Below are 17598 nucleotides of genomic sequence, written 5' to 3'. Positions count from 1 at the left end.
AAAGATGATGATCGGTTTGCTGTCGTTTCTGTCACTGATTTAGTCGTTTATGTGGCGTGTGCTCATTAGTAAAACGTTCTTATTTTTCTTTGCAAGGTAGGAAACCAGAGTGGTGGGGGGAGTGAAGGCGAACTGCGACGACAGCACCCGTCGCCTCTTCGTCGTCGTAAGTAGATCAGACGGGAGCTCGGTCCTGTTCTTTCGCACGGTGCCAACCATGGTCATGTTTCTCGTCGCCATGAGCTCTCCTCCGAGTTTGTAGGAGGTGAAGAAATTCAGGCCCTTTGTCATATCGAGCACAACGCGCATCCCTTGGTTCCTCTCCGGGGCTCCGTCGCTCAACTTCCCGGTGTAAACTTGCATCTTCCAAGCGTAGCTTGATTTTGCATCGCACGTGACCCACGCCTTGATCCCATACTTTGCCTGTTTGCTCGGCATGTACTGCCTGAAAGGGCACCGTCCTCTGAACACGACCAGTTGTTCATCCATGGTCACTTCGGGCCCTGGGTCGTAGAGGCGGCAATAGTATGAACCTGCAGAGCCGGAGGCCCCGGATAGCTGCAGTTTCAGGACCGCAGTTCTAGGACCCTGACAGCGCCACCTAGCGATTTTGAAAGTCAGTGTCACTACATCCCAACAAGATATTATATAGAAAGGTATAATATTTGAAAACATGTTCAAATAATAAATATTGGATAATTAAAGAAATTAAAATCACATAAAATTTGAACAAATTTGCATATTTCATAGATGTAAAGATCCAGTGTAATTTGATAAAATTGCTTAAGCAAATTAAGGAAGCCAAAATAGCCTAAAGAAAAGGTGGAAAATATATCAATATGGACAGATGTGTGATGTCTGGAGTGGCCTTAAAAGTTTTCTGGGACTACAGAGAACCAATGTACACCCTGCAACATGAGTCTTAAGTATTGTGGCACCTTTGCAGATACTCTGAACTCGTTCTAGAGGGCTTACCTTCACCAAATAGCCAAAGTCAACAAAGCATTATGTCCTGATAACATTAGTAATAACAAGCTCCTGGAGTCCTGCTTCAAACAACTGGCCCTGTCTTCTGTGAACTGTTCAACTGGTCCTTGGAAGACCTCTGCCATCTGCCTTGTTCCAAATAAGAGCACACCCAGGCTTCCCAATTACTTCCAACATGTAGCCTTTACATCAGTGGTGATGAAGAGTTTTGAATGTCTGATACTTTTGTAACTACAAGAGATACCCCAGAACCTGGCAGATCAACTCCAGTTTGCCTACATGAAGTGTAGAAGTCTCGTTGATGCTGCCCTTACTTTCCTGCATCATGTACTCCCATCTGGAAAAACTAAAAGCACATGCTAGGCTTGTTTTTGTGGAATATCTCTAGTGCCTTTAACAGAATGTAACCACATCTGTTGGGAATACAACTACTAAACATGAGTAAATCCTTGATTCATACTGCAGATAATTAAATTCCACACACACAGAGGGTTCTGTCAAAATACTTATGCAATGTACGTATGCTGTGATTCGTTTCATTATTTTATGCTATATTATACATAAATATCAAAGTTATCTGAGGAAATACAAGTTTAACTCTTATCAGTTATACTTTAATTTATTTAATGTCATCATCACAAAAGAAAACATTTCCTTTGAGTAATGTGGGATGGTGGTGCTGCGGAGGATCCACCGCTTCCTTCTCTGTTGCTGGTGGTGAACCTCTATGGTGGATGGGCTGCATGAAGATGCTTCCTTTGGTGTGGATGAGCATGCTAGATTATGTTTTGTATTGGACATGACTCAAAACATTGATCACATCAGTGGATCAGATCAACTTTCATATTCCTGTAAATACTGCACATGCATGTGTGCATGCTACATTTTGGATGTGTCTGACACCACAAAGTTCTGAAAAAGTGAAGTTCTATTCTATTTGCTATGGTTTTTGCAGTCACTCAATCTCAACCACAAATGTGTAATGTTAGAGAGGCAAGACACAAGGTTGACTCTCAGGGCAGATTCAAGATATACAGTGCCCTCCAAAAGTATTGGAACAGTGAGGCGAATTCCTTTATTTTTGCTGTAGACTGAAAACATTTGGGCTTGACATCAAATAATGAACGTGAGACCAGAGATCAACGTTTCAGCTTTTATTTCCAGGTATTTACATCAGGATCTGATGCACAACTAAGAAAATATCACATTTTGTTTGAATCCACCCATTTGTCATGTGAGCAAAAGTATTGGAACAGATATACTTAAAACATATTTAAGTGAATAAGACTTAATATTTAGTTGCAAATCCTTTGCTTTCAATAACTGCAGCAAGTCTGTGACCCATTGACGTCACCAAACTTTTGCATTCTTCCTTTTTGATGCTTTCCCAGGCTTTCACTGCAGCCTCTTTCAGTTGTTGTTTGTTTTGTGGGGTTCCTCCCTTCAGTCTCCTCTTAAGCAGGTAAAATGCATGCTCTATAGGGTTTAAGTCTGGAGATTGACTTGGCCAGTCTAATACCTTCCATTTCTTGCCCCTGATGAACTCCTTTGTTGTTTTGGCAGTGTGTTTTGGGTCGTTATCTTGCTGCATGATGAAGGCTCTGCCAATCAGTTTGGTTGCATCTTTCCTTAAATTGGCAGACAAAATGTTTCTGTAGACTTCCGAGTTCATTTTGCTGCTGCCATCATGTGTTACATCCTCAATGAAGATTAATGAGCCCGTCCTAGAAGAAGCCATGCAAGCCCAAGCCATGACATTACCTCCACCGTGTTTCACAGATGAGCTTGTGTGTTTGGGATCATGAGCAGTTCCTTTCTTTCTCCAAACTTTAGCCTTTCCATCACTTTGGTAAAAGTTAATCTTTGTCTCATCAGTCCATAAAACTTTGTCCCAGAATTTTTGAGGTTCATCTCTGTACTTTTTGGCAAATTCCAGCCTGGCCTTCCTATTCTTCTTGCTAATGAGTGGTTTGCATCTTCTGGTGTAGCCCTTGTACTTTTGTTCATGAAGTCTTCTGCGAACAGTAGATAGTGATACCTTCACTCCTGCCATCTGGAGGTTGTTGCTGATCTCACTAACAGTTGTTTTAGGGTCTTTCTTTACAGCTCTCACAATGTTTCTGTCATCAACTGCTGATGTTTTCCTTGGTCTACCTGTTCGACGTCTGTTACTTAGTACACCAGTAGTTTTCTTCTTCTTCAGGACATTCCAAATGGTTGTACTGGCTATGGCCAATGTTTCTGCAATGGCTCTGATTGATTTTCCATCTTCTCTAAGACTCACAATTGCTTGTTTTTCACCCAAAGACAGCGCTCCGGTTTTCATGTTGTTTTCACCTCTGAATACAGTCTGCATAGACAAAACCTATCTTACCCAATCTGAACCTGAGTGTAGACATTCAGTGGTATTTATTGATTGAATAATGTATGTAATAGGACACACCTGGGCAACAAAACACACCTGTCAGTCATATGTTCCAATACTTTTGCTCACGTGACAAATGGGTGGGTTCGAACAAAAAGGTGATATTTTCTAATTTGTGCATCAGATCCTGATGTTAATACCTGGAAATAAAAGCTGAAACGTTGATCTCTGGTTTCACATTCATCGTTTGATGTCAAGCCCAAATGTTTTCAGTCTACAGCAAAAATAAAGGAATTGGCCTCACTGTTCCAATACTTTTGGAGGGCACTGTACATTGTTTATTTTGAATAATTGTCAAACAATGACAATCACCCGTCCATATCACTCGATCCCGTCCATATCACTCCATCTAGACCTCCATCTAGAATTCCATACAACTTCATCCTTCAATGAGAGATAGAAGCAAGAAAAACAAATATAAACATATTGTGAAGTCGGTAACAGCACTACTTAACGCTACTACTTGAATGGTCTCCCTTCAGTGCGCAATTGTTTAGATATCCCCCTATCAAACTCCTCCACTTCACTGAAATAGTACAGACAATATTACTTCTAGGTAAGCATAAATATCAGTTAGCCTAACAAAGTAGTGTACATTAATTAGCATTACTTAAGTGGTTGATAATAAAGGTATTAATAGTAGATTATAAAGTTGTATGGCATTGTGCAGAAAATGTACATTCACTACATTACATTTAGTCATTTGGCAGACGCTCTTATCCAGAGCGACTACTTACCTCCGATGATAAACTGGTCCAGAGATGAAGACCTTCACAGCATCCTGCAGGGACAGATTCCAGCATGCTCAGGCCGTAGCCAGGGCCGGAGATTAAGACATTTTGAGGCCTGGGGCTAATTACCAGGATGAGGCCCCTATATCGCCCCGACGCACATCATGACACGCACACAAACCCACGCCAGATGCACTGACACACACATCAGTGCTTTAAAGTCCACAGAACCACTCTAAATATGATCAGTTTAAATATGTGACTCACCATCATCACATCAGTGATATTAAAAGGTCCGTTTTCTGCTCTTTCTCAATGCAAACTCATCAACGAACTCTTCAAAGTAAAGAAGAAGTTGAAAGAAAAGAAAGAAGTTGGCGCAATATGTCATGCTCTATTGACTAGGGATGCACCGAATCCAGGATTCGTATTCGGTCGAATATTGGGCTTTTGAACGGGACTCGGTTTCCGCCGAACCTTACATTTTTTCCCACCGAACCCGAACCCCACGCTTGCACTACGCCGGTTTTGCTGATCGAAATAATGACGCTGCCGTTGAATACGGGAATGTGTTTACGTAGCTAGGTGGTCCGTTCAAGGTAGTATGCTGAGAGACAGTGACAATGGAACTTGTAAGCAGAAAAAGTGTTGTGTGCAGTGGCGATTTCTTTAAGACTGCAAGGGAAGCTCAGCTTCCTCTAAAATATAAAAAAACGGAATTACATTTGGTGCTTAACCCGTTACCCGAACCTAATAGCCTACCTAGTCAAGGTTTTGATGTGAGGTGAAATCGTAACTTCACATTGATGCGAGCGCGCATGGCGCGCGCGCGGAAATTTTTACATTAATTTTAGTGCAAAATTGTTTTTTTTTGCTTTATGTAGCCTAGCCTAATATGAACATTACGTTGAGGTCATATTCTTAACTATATTTTCCGGAAAATACAACCCAAATGTTTACCTGAAAGTTTCAGGGCTTTTGAGAAAACATATTGTTCCCATCTTTGCAGGAACTTAGATTTATGAAGTGACAGATCTTTCTTTTTTTACCTGGCTTTTTCAGTTCCTCCTGGCATCTTTTTCCCTTCCATTTTATTCTTCTCTGGACGCTTAGCGTCTCTGGGAGTGAATGGAGGAGTGGGCTGGCCTGGACCAAGCCCCCACCCCTCGCTTCTCGGCTTGAGGCAACCGCCCCGGTGGATGTAGGTGGTATTGCATTTCCGATTTTCTACCCGACTCGTCCGGTCGTTTTTATTCTATTAACTCCAGTCAACATATCTAAAACTATCTCCCCCAATGATTTTTGTTCGATTCTCGAACCTGGCTCACACTACTAGCTTTTTCATAGAATAATTTTTCCTGATTTTTGCTAAGTTTGAAACCAATCCGAAATGGGTAAACTAGCAGCCCATTTATTTGCTTACATCAAGAAAAGTTTCCTGGAAACGTGTTCGCGGATACGAACAGGGGACGCGCACAAAAGGGAACATCAGCAAATCGCTGATTTACCTGAGCTGAAAGAGAACAAGGAGATAGGGCTTGATAATCTACAGTTGCCTGCCTTTATTGTTGCACGTTTTACAAATGGTTGCACACATACATGACGGTTGTTTGTAGAGTTTATGTCCGTTATTTTAAAGCAGATTTAACCATTTCGTAATGAACAAATTATTATGCTCAGGGCATGACAAACGTAATTATAGCATCATATAATTAGTTGTAATATTGTGGCATGTTACAGCGTCATTATTGATTGTTGACATGTTATTCTGGTGCAAAGACGAATATGAATATGTCTGATAGCCACAATATGGTCGTTATATTGTTAACTTTGTCAACACTACAACGATGGCATTAACAATAAGCTAGTAATAGTAAACAACACTCATCATCATTATAATAGTAACATAGGTAGGCTATACAGGCTTAATTTAGCTTGCTTTGCAAAGCTAGAACAATGACAGAGCCAGATATAAGTTTACAGTTTATTTATCCAACACAATACAGCAGTCAAACTATAAACACGAAGCAAAAAGAATTACGTATAGGCCCTGCACGTATAATACTACAGTACTAATGGTATTGATCTTCGTAACGTTTACATGCATCTGCTTCTTGATCGGGCTTGTACCACATTCTGACAGTTTTCTGCTATGCCTTAGCTCCAGCTCACAAGCTCGCGAAACGTTTACATGCATCTGCTTCTTGATCGGGCTTGTGCCACATTCTGACAGTTTTCTGCTATGCCTTAGCTCCAGCTCACAAGCTTGCGAGTGGTTGTCGCAAAGTATGACGTATACAGCTAGTTGCAAGCATGCACGAGTTTCGGAACTAGGAATAAGCTTCTGCGCAAGACCGGACGAGTCGGTCTGGAAAGATGGCGCGGTCCATTTAGCGCTCTCGCTTGCCTCACTGCGCCACTGAGCACTTTTCATATAAATGAATGGGGACGCCATCTTGGAAGACAGAAGTAGCTGTCTCTAGTTATATTAACTCTATGGCCTGGACGCTGGGCTTCTACTTGATGATTGGAGGGTGTGTCGAAAGACTGCATCTCCTTTTGATGAACGATTTTGTACTATAAAAAGTTGCTGAAGCTATTCGAGTTTAGTCCCATCTGCTTTCCTTGGCCGGACATTTTCGCACATTATTTTAGTTTTCACTCAGAATTTTTCTAATGTTATGCGCAGTGCCGTTGACTCATTCGACATCGGGCAGCCTGAGGCCCCCCTGGTGGCGAGGCCCGGGGCTGCAGCCCCTAAAGCCCATTGTCTTAATCCAGCCCTGGCCGTAGCCTATATGATGGCCTACAAAAATTATAGGATTAATTTTTAAGACAGTAGGCTGCAGATTTCGTTTACCTGACAGATCCAATCCACTTGCTTTTAACCTATCATTTGTTTGAAGTTTTATTAATGTGCTGGCTTTATCATAAGACACCTACAGTAGTTGGGCTTGGTTTCAATAAAACAAAACAAATAGTCTAAAAGTTTGCATTTCATACAATTTTCATAAGTGAATAGATAATTGTACCAGAATTGTTTTGAACGTTTAGCTAATTTAAATATGTTGAACAATACTTGATTGTTGATAAGCTACGTTGCGCTACTGTTTCATTAAACAAATAAACAGAGTAACAATTTACGGTTCGTTTTTAAGGAAGAGCTAGCTAGCTAGTGCTATAACTACTGAATGTTAGCTCTAGCTAATCAAGTAGTTTGTTTGACGTTGAAAACCACTCCAGTGTCTTGAAATTATTTCGACAGCAAAGTTGAAGTTAGCTAGCTAACGTTGTCCAATTCAAGTCACCAGAATTGTTTGATACATAACCATACGCGATTCACATTAGCTACTTACACTCTGATTCTAGTCCATCTTGTTCTGAGCCATAATCCTACAATATTCACTACTGCAGGAAAATATGATCTTGTTCCGGTCCATGTTTATCCTATTCGCTACGTGGCGCTGTCAGATAAAACGAGGGTCCTAGAACTGCAGTCCTGAAACTGCGGTCCTAAAACTGCAGCTCTCTGGCCCTCCGGGGTCTCCGGGGGTCTCCAGCTCTGCAGGTACCCCCTACTCAGAGGCGGGGTAATCCCTCTACCCACATATCCCAGACCTCTCGTATCGCCGCCAACTTGTCCGTGGCGCGTCTCGCCGCTTGCGTCCCACGGTCGTCAAATCGTATCGACGTCGAATAGGTGTACAAGACTTTCAGCTGCATGGTAGCGCGGAAAATCGCTCTGCCGCCTTGCGCGTCCCATAGACTGGCTTCGCCTCGGGACTTGTACACCCCTGCCAGGATTAGCAGCCCTATGTAGGCACGTAGGTCAGTGGCGTCCATGGCTTTCCACTCCTCTCCGCGTTTCAGATAGTAAGATAATATCCTGATTTGTCTCGTCCAAGATCACTCTCTCGATTTGTACGCTGTGGGTCCTCTGGGGGTCCTCTCACGGCTGTCACGTTGAAACAGCAGCCTCGGATTCCTCAGATACGCAACCGAACGCCATTCAATTTTGCCATCTTTCGACAAGAAAGTATCTCTGTCGATTTCAGGGGCTCGGTCGGCGGCGGCAGCTGCGTTGTCGTCGACTGCATTATACTCTTGCCCGTCTTCTTGTTCCGACACATGCTCCGCGTACTCTTGCCCGTCGTCTTTTTCTTCTTCTTCTTCTTCTTCTTCCTGCTCTTCTGCCACATCTCCACACACTCTTCGCCGTCTTCTATTTCTGACACATCCTCGGTCTCCTCTTTAGACTCACTTTGCTCGATATTTGCAAACATCTGTTGTAGAACTTGCAGCGCACTGAAATCCTGAGCCATAGCTGCGTGACCCTAGATAACGGCTGTCCTGACCCCCAACGAATGTGTGTTAGTAGCACTTGCCTACAGCTCACATGATTACATGGACAAATAAATGTCCCTAATTCGACCGCCAAAGAGCGATCGCGGCTCGTCGAAGCATAAAGGCCGTCTTTGAGATATTGGCCTGCGATCCCTCTCGGCCCGGCTGCGGTTTCCCTGAAGCCCGGCCGATTCTCCCGCCGAGAGGGATCGACAATCGTAAAGGCCGTGGTTGGACTAAATAGAGTGGAAGAGAGGGATGTTTGTGACAGGCATTCCAAGTGACCCGCCTCATTCCAAGTGATGAAGAAATATTCAAATTACTAAGTCATTGGATAAAAAAATACCAAACAGTCAACAGCTTTGCATCAGGTTTTTTCAGTAACATATACAGGTATAAAATTATAAAAAGTGATTAAGAGGTAAGTTTTTCAATCATATAATCCATAATTGTTCTTCATATTCATAATTGCAACAGTGTGATATCATTCCACTTCACAAGGCCATGCCGTGCCGTGCCATGCCGGGCGGGCAGGCATGTCCCGCAATGGTTTCCCCTGACGCTTGACCTGACGTCACAGGCCTCAGATTCCGAGGCTTGGCACGCCTCTGGGCAGGTGGGCGGGCAGGCATGTCCCGCTGCGGTTTCCTCCGAAGCCGCGGTTGGACTAAATAAAGGCGTGCCATGCCTCTAGGCGGGCGGGTCCGCCTGCGGTTTCCCCGACGCCCGGCCGATTCTCCCGCCGAGAGGGATCGACGATCGTAAAGGCCGTGGTTGGACTAAATGGAGTGGAAGAGAGGGATGTTTATATATATATAAGGTATACAATTATAAAAAGTGATTAAGAGGTACATTTTTCAATCATATAATCCATAATCATTCTTCATCTTCATAATTACAATAGTGTGATATCATTCCACTTCACAAGGCCTGCCATGCCAGGCGGGCGGGCAGGCATGTCCCGCTGCGGTTTCCCCTGACACTTGACCTGACGTCACCGGCCTCAGATTCCGAGGCCTGACATGGCTCTCTCTCTCTCTCTCTCTCTCTCTCAATTTAATTGGCTTTATTGGCATTAAGAAACAAATGTTCATATTGCCAAAGCAACGGTGGAACCACAGAACAATATCAACCAAACATGGCAAATTCAGTTGAAAGATTAGTGTAAAGGAAACTTTAACATAAACATAAGATAGGTTATTATATATACATACATATACACATACACGTCAGTCACACACTCAGTATATGTTGTGTGTGTGCTTTGTTTGCGTGCATTGTGTGTCTAGGTCACTCACTGTCTCTCAGGTTGTGGCATATTGATACATACTGGGCAGCAAGGTATGCCCTGTCTCTTTCTCCTAGGAGTATTTTTATCTTTGAGAGGTCACTAAGACCTTTGAAATCTGAGTTTACAGAGTGGAATTTGTTCCAGTAACCATTTCTTGTAGCACTGAATGTTTCACATTTAAGGAGGAAGTGCATCTCCGTCTCAACCTCACCTGTCGAACAGTGACCACATACTCTGTTTTCTTTTGGTTGCCATGATTTTTTGTGACGTCCTGTTTCCATTGCCAATTGGTGGTTACTGAGCCTGTATTTGGTTAGGATCTGTCTCTGCTTTCTATCTCTGACAGTAGAGAGATATCCTGCCAGTTTATAATCTCTTTCTAAGGCTAGATAACATTCTAATCTACTTTGGCTTTTAGTTTCTTTTTTCCAATGTTCCTGGTAGGTTGCTTTACATTTTGTTATAATTTGGTTGACTCTGATTGGTGTTTGGAAAGCAGTGTTGGTGTGAGACTGGTCAGGGTGTGTCTGAGTGGGGGCAGTTAGTCTCAGCACCAACTGACATAGGGGACTCTTATCTGGGTTCAGCTCTTGGGTTTGGAGGGCCTTGGAATGGAGGGTGTCTAGAGGGCTGGATTTAAGGTGATTGAAGAAATTTAGTGCTCTCTTTTGGATATTAATTATCAACGGGTATCTGCCTAATTCTGCTCTACATGCATTTGTTGGCGTCTTTCTATGAACATGTAAGATGTATCTGCAGAATTCTGCATGTAGAGATTCTGTTGGGTGTTTGTCCCAGCGGGTATAGCTATGATGACTGAGTGGACCCCATACTTCACTACCATACAGCACAATGGGCTGGAAAACACTATCAAATATTTTAAGCCAGATTTTAATTGGAATTTGCAAATTATAAAATGTTCTTCTAATTGCATTTAGGGCTTTTCAAGCTTTTTCTTTTAGTGCATTCACTGCCATGTTGAAACTCCCTGATGCTGTTATGGTTAAACCTAGATAGTTATAACTCATAGCATGTTCAATTACATGATTATTTATAATAAACTGGTATTTCTCTTCCTGGCATCTGGGGCGTTTTTGAAATATCATGATATTAGTTTTCTTCATATTTATTGCAAGGGCCCAGTTTTGACAGAATTGTTCAACAATGTCCAGCTGTTGTTGTAGTCCTCGTTCGGTGGGAGACAGTAGGACAAGGTCGTCAGCATAAAACAGAGACTTCACCTCTCTGTCTATCGGGGAGAGGCCAGGAGCAGTACATTGATCTAGCTTAACAGTAAGTTCATTTATATATATATTAAATAAAGTTGGACCTAAATTACAGCCCTGACGAACACCCCTTTTTTGAGTGAAGAAATCAGTTTGTTTATCCCCAATTTTGACAGCACATTTATTTTCTAAATAGATTGATTTAACCAAATCATATGTTTTGCCCCTTATACCACACTGAAGGAGTCTATAGTAAAGCCCTTCATGCCAAATAGAATCAAAAGCTTTTTTGAAGTCAATAAAACAAGCAAATATTTTACAATTTTTTGTTTGGTGTACATGTTTGTTAATTAGATTGTGAAGGGTATATACATGATCGGTGGTTCGATGTTTTGGAACAAAACCAATTTGATTTCTGCTCAAGATGGTGTGTTCATCAAGGAAATCTAGTATTCTTTTATTTATTATACTACAGAATAGTTTACCTACACAACTACTGACACAGATGCCACGGTAATTATTAGGGTCTGATTTGTCTCCCTTCTTGTGAATGGGGGAAATGAGCCCTTCGCACCAGATGCCAGGAAAAAGTTCTGACTGTAAAACAATGTTGAACAACTTCAACATTGCACCCTGCATCTCTGGAGTGCTGCATTTAAGAATTTCATTAGTAATGCTGTCTGGACCACAAGCTTTCCTTGACTTGAGAGATTTTGTTTGTTGGGTTAATTCTTCCCAAGTAATTGGGAAATCAATAGGGTTTTGGTTGTCTTTGATTGTTTCTTCAAATTTTTTGAGTTTTTATTTTATAATACATTGATCTGAATTCATTTGATTGATTGGTATGTCTTTGTACAGATTTTCATCTGGGTATAATTTTGTTTTTGTTTCTAATTGTACGTTTATATTTGTTTAAAATGTCATTGTACCTAATGCGTAGGGCTGGGTTTCTTGGTTGGCAATGTTTTTCATTTGCTATTTTCCTTAGGTCTTTTCTAATGGTTTTACATTCTTGATCAAACAATTTTTCAGCACGTTGCCTTTTAATTGGTTTCCGTTTGTGTTTGATAAGGTTTGCTTTGATAGCTGCTTTGTGAAATATCATATTTACATCATCAATGGCCTTGTTTACACCGTCTCTGGTTGGGGCATAGTGATTTTGGTCATATTTTGATATGTCACTCATTAAATCAGGTGAGTTCAAGGCCATGATGAACTTGTCTCCACTGTCAGGGGCCCATCTGTATGTAGGATGTAGTTTATACGGTTGATTGGCTTTTTTTCTTTCACACAGCTGATCTGAGAATTAAAAAAATAGATTGATTTGGTTGTGGTCTGAGAGGGGGGATTGCTGTCTGACAGTGAATGCACTGATAGTGGAGGGGTCCATGTCAGTGATTGCATAGTCTTCCACAATAGACCCAAGAGCTGATGAGTATGTGAATCTCCCCAAAGAGTCCCCTCTGAACCTACCATTAACTATGTACACGCCTAAGGCCCGACAGAGATGCACTACCTCCTTGCCACTTTGGTTTGTTACAGAGTCAAGGTTGTTCCGGTGGGTGATGGTCGGTGTGGTAAACAGGGGAGACTGACCAAACACATGGTTGTTGCCCTGTGGGTCGATGATGTCAGGTTCGATTCCTGTCCGTCCATTCAGATCTCCAATTAAGAGCACGTTTCCCTGGGTTTGGAAATATGTGATTTCAGAATAGAGAGTTTCAAAAATGTCTTCTTTAAAGTAAGGAGAATCTATTGGGGGTATGTAAATAGCACATATGTATATATCTCTATCAGTGATGCCTAGGGTTTGATCTAGCCTTAACCAGGTATAGGATTTACCCTGTTTAACTGGTGAGATATGATGACAAAGACCTTCTTTATACCACACCAAGATCCCTCCCGATGTTCTGCCCTTGCGTATGTTAGGTAGTTTTAAAGAGGGCACCATGACTTCATTGTATCCTGGGGGACAGTGAGTGAGCAGATTATTTTGATACCATGTTTCTGTCAGTACAATTATATCAACGTCTTTGATAGAATTAATGAATTCAGGGTTTCCACTCTTCAGCTCAAAGGTTGAGGAGAGAAGACCCTGTATATTCCAACAACTTTTATGAAATGAACGCATTTGAAAACAATCAAAATGAACGTAGATAGTGAGACAAAAATTTAAACATCTACAATTATTTATCTTATTAGCAACACTATAAATGTATATGTATTTAGTGGAGGTGTACTGTTTTGCAAATATTACCATTGTACGGGTTACTACTATTTATATTACTACTACTGCAAACAGTATAGTTCCATGTTATTCTGTTTGTCAACTGGGAAGGTGTACAGTACAACTTAGCTGGATAGAAGCCTGGTGCACAGGGTGTGTAGCATCTCCCTGATGTCTCCCAGCTCAGAGGTAGCAGGGGAAGGTGCTGTGGCAGCAGCCTGGGCTACAGCTGCAGCATAGCTCTGCTGCTGTGGATGTAGAGGGGGTCAAGGGGCTGCAGCATAGCTCTGCTGCTTTGGATGTAGAGGGGGACAAGGGGCTGCAGCATAGCTCCGCTGCTGTGGGTGTGGAGGGGGACAAGGGGCTGCAGCATAGCTCCGCTGCTGTGGGTGTAGAGGGGGACAAGGGGCTGCAGCATAGCTCCGCTGCTGTGGATGTAGAGGGGGACAAGGGGCTGCAGCATAGCTCCGCTGCTGTGGATGTAGAGGGGGACAAGGGGCTGCAGCATTGTTCCGCTGCTGTGGGTGTGGAGGGGGTTGGTAGGCAGAAGTTTGGGAGGGGGAAGGTGGTCTCCTCTGGTTGTGCCTCCCAGTGGTGAGGTGGTGGCTGTGTGGGGAGTGGGATGTCCAGGCTGGATTGTTGTGTCTCCTCGCAGCAGGGGGGATGATTCTAGGGTGGTGGTGGGTAGGAGGAGGGTGGTCTCTGAAGCTCCCAGTAGGGGAGGAGGTTGAGGGGCTGCGTCCCAGGGCTGCATCTTTGAGGGTCTTTGCAAATATCCCCACCTTCTCTTTGTGAACATGGAGCCCGTCATAAAGGTCCCAGGTGCCAATGGTTGGGTGGAAGGCCAGGTGGACATTAGGCAAGGTGGAACATCCTCTTCTGACCTCCTAGGAGGTAGAGTGGAGACCACAATTCGGGTATTAGGGAACTCCATACTGGCCTGCTCCGCCATCTTCTTTATTGCGTCAGCGGTGTCCTTTCGGAGGCTGTGCAGGTCGTTGGTTTCTGTGTGGATCACCAGGCACTGAGGGCTCTTGAGGGTCTCCTTTTTCAGCAGCTTCATTGCCTGGCCTGTGTTGCTGCAGCGTTTAGACAGCACTTTTTTACCTGGGAAAAGTTTACTTGTGTCCAAGGATTTCCCATTTGAATCGGACAGCAGGACCACTTGTGGGGCTTGTTCTTCAGGAGTGGAGGGGAGCTGGAATGGGCAGGGCTGGCCGTTGGCAGCTGGGTGTGTGGATGTATCAGGAGGGGTCAGGGTGTTGTTGGGCTGGGTGCTGGTTAGTGAGGATGGGACAGAATCAAGGCAAGGATTTGGGACACTGGCAGGGAGGGTCTGTGTGTCTGTACTTGTGGTTGTGGGGATTGATGAAAGTTTGTCTGTCAGGTGTTGGACTTCTCTGATGAAGCTCCTTTCTCTCTTCTCAGCATCTTCCTTTATTTTGGTTAACTTGAGCACGGAGTACACTGTTTTCTTGTCTGAGTGCCTCTAAACTTCCTCTGAAGTCAGATGCAGAGGCTTGGTTGTCCCTCTTGAGCTGCTGGAGCTCCTCTCTAAGCTGCTGTAAAGAGCTGTCTTTGAGGTTGGACAGCCTGGCCTGGGTCAGCTCTTTGAACTCAGCAAAATCCAGTTCCAGCAGGGCCATACTCTCCTTGAACTGGTTGGTGGAGCTGGCAGGTGTGGGAGGGGCCGAGATGGAGAAGGTGGTGGGGTTCTCTTCCGGGCTCTCATCTTCACTGTTAGAGGAGACATCGGTCTTCTTGGTGGCCACCTCAGCTTTTAACAGGGGGAATGCCTCTTCAAAGGTCTCCAGGTTGGCTTCATTTCCTTGGATTTCCTTCACCAAAGGAAGACCTTTCCTTTGGTGTAATATGTGATGGTGAGCAGAGGGTCATCCTTGTCAAGGTGTTCATCTTTACAAATCTTTAATCTGCCTCCTGAGCCGATGCCTTCACTGGATACATATGTGTAATTGTTGCACAGAGTATCTTTCCAGATGTAGATTTTCTTCTAGACTTCTGGATTTTCTTGCAAAGTCTTCTCTTTGTGTTTCTCTCCAGCTGTCCCACTCTTACATTTGGCAGGGTATTCTACCTCTCTGCTCTTTGTTGTGAGAGCAGTGCTGTACTTAGGTGACAGCTGGTAGGTGGTAGGTTTACATTGGACCTAGACCTTTCCTTTGAGTGCCATATTAAGCAAATCACCAGAACTGCATTTTTCCATCTACGTAATATTGCCAAAATACGAAAATTCCTCTCAAAGGATGATGCTGAAAAACTAATACATGCTTTTGTTACATCCCGATTGGACTACTGCAATGTGTTGTTCTCTGGCCTCCCAATTACCTACCTAAAAATTTTACAGCGGGTGCAAAATGCTGCTGCTAGACTATTGACTAAAACAAGAAAGTTTGATCAGATAACATCTACTCTTATCTCTTTACACTGGCTCCCTATCCAAGCCAGAGCTGATTTCAAAGTTTTACTACTAACTTACAAATCTCTGCATGGATTGGCACCACTGTACCTCTCCGGTCTCCTTGCACCCTATTGCCCCGCTAGGACGTTAAGGCCTCAAGATGCCGGCTATCTGGTAATACCCAAAATTAAGAAAAAAACAGATGGAGGTAGGGCGTTCTCATATAGAGCACCTCTTCTCTGGAACACATTACCCATCTCAATTAAGGAGGCTGATACTGTTTCGCCATTTAAAACTAGATTAAAAACGTTCTTGTTTAGTCAATTCTATGACTGTTAAAAGGAAGTATGTGTGTACTTTCTATGTAAACCTGGGGTGTGTGCTTGTCTATGTGTGTATCACATGTCACTTTTAAATTGTAATTATAGTTTATGTTCACATTGCCCATCTAGATGTTACAAATAAAGTGGTAACACTTTCGAATAATGGTCCGTTGTTAACAAGTAGCTATGCAGGAAGTAATAGGTAGTTCTACATTAACACCGAATTTAATACTAATTTAATACTTAATACTATTTAATAATATGGAACCAAGATTAACGAAGCAGTAAGTAATAGCTAATTTACAACAAAGGTAGTTCCTTGGTAGGTATTTGGTTATTACTAAATAAATGTATCCTCTTGAGAACTACTTGTGAACTATGACCAATTAAGAAAGAATAACTAATTAATTACTAATCACAAAAGTAACATGTCTAAAAATTGAACAATTTGGTTGTTTTACTCATAACATGGTCATAACTTTTCAGAAGCTTGTGCCTCAAATGGGTTCTTTATGGAAACCAGTTTATGAATATTATATTCCCCCAAATACGTTAACTACAGGTTGAGATTTTGCCTACTCTTACCAAAGGATGGACGAATGTTCTCTGTTTATTTTAAACTTAAACATGGCATAATACAGATAATGATAATTTGTTTAATATTTTCAATAATTAGGAAGTGATGCTGACACTCTCATGTTTGTATTAGTTTACTATTATGAGCTCTTGAGTGTCAGTTCAATGTCTCAGACTCCAAAGACCTACCTTTATGTTACAGTAGCCGCCTGAGGAGGACTTCTCTTTAGGATATGAATATAAACATTGATGTTCTCTTTTCAAAAACAATTTGCATCCTGCATTTATGTTGCGATAAGCGCAAAACCACATCTTCCAGATTACAATGTTTGTTAGAATATCACTAGTGCCTCACAGAAATGTATGCCTGTACCGTATGTGTCAAATATACAATTAGACTTATTATGGGTCGATTACTTGTGAAAACCAGTATAACTCTTCACTAATTACTCAAGCTTTACCTTGTCATCCTGCAGGAACTACTTGTGATGTGGACCAATATTTTAAAGTGAAAAACATATTAACTCCTCACTAATTACTCAAGCGTTACCTTGTTATCCTGCAGGAACTACTTGTGATGTGGACCATTATTTTAAAGTGACAAACATGTTAATTCCTCACTAATTACTCAAGTGTTACATAGTCATCCTGCAGGAACTACTTGTGATGTGGACCATTATTTTAAAGTGACAAACATGTTAACTCCTCACTAATTACTCAAGCGTTACCTTGTAATCCTGCAGTAACTACTTGTGATGTGGACCATTATTTTAAAGTGACAAACATGTTAACACCTCACTAACATGTCACCTCACAAGATATACAACATAAAACAACTGCAGTGATTGGATAACATTTCTTTTAATTATATGCACTGGAAGATTTCCATGAAGTCATATAAGAAAATCCTACATAATGCAAAAATGCACATGGGCATGCAAGAATAAAGCTTTTTGTAAAATATGTCTGAATTAAACATTCTTTGTTTTGCACAATGATGAAACTTAGCATTTCAACAAAAATTCTGTATTTTGGAATGAAACATTCAA

The 17598-nt window shown here is 42.2% G+C and overlaps 1 protein-coding gene across 2 annotated transcripts; it reads right to left on the bottom strand.

The window, feature by feature from the left end:
* Positions 1-6659: 6659 nt before the first annotated feature.
* Positions 6660-15012, bottom strand: LOC124470395 (putative proline-rich protein 21). 2 transcript variants are annotated; one of them, XM_047024254.1, is made up of 3 exons: positions 12847-15012; positions 12601-12688; positions 6660-9266 (listed from the first exon to the last, which is right to left on the bottom strand). In XM_047024254.1, the coding sequence occupies exon 1, from the start codon at positions 14292-14294 to the stop codon at positions 13455-13457; it is 840 nt and encodes a 279-aa protein (XP_046880210.1). In that variant the 5' UTR covers positions 14295-15012; the 3' UTR covers positions 6660-9266; positions 12601-12688; positions 12847-13454. The 2 variants fall into 2 exon arrangements, 1 of the variants encoding a protein (XP_046880210.1); XR_006956402.1 differs by lacking the exons at positions 12601-12688; positions 12847-15012 and adding an exon at positions 9387-9403.
* Between the last annotated feature and the right edge of the window lie 2586 nt (positions 15013-17598).

Source organism: Hypomesus transpacificus, chromosome 8 (assembly GCF_021917145.1).
Source record: "Hypomesus transpacificus isolate Combined female chromosome 8, fHypTra1, whole genome shotgun sequence".
In the NCBI taxonomy this organism is placed as follows: Eukaryota; Metazoa; Chordata; class Actinopteri; order Osmeriformes; family Osmeridae; genus Hypomesus; species Hypomesus transpacificus.
This window is presented reverse-complemented; position numbering and strand designations above follow the sequence as displayed.

Excerpts from the sequence above, each read along its gene's own strand:
- LOC124470395 (XM_047024254.1), bottom strand. The coding sequence starts at position 14,294 with ATGAAGCTGCTGAAAAAGGAGACCCTCAAGAGCCCTCAGTGCCTGGTG.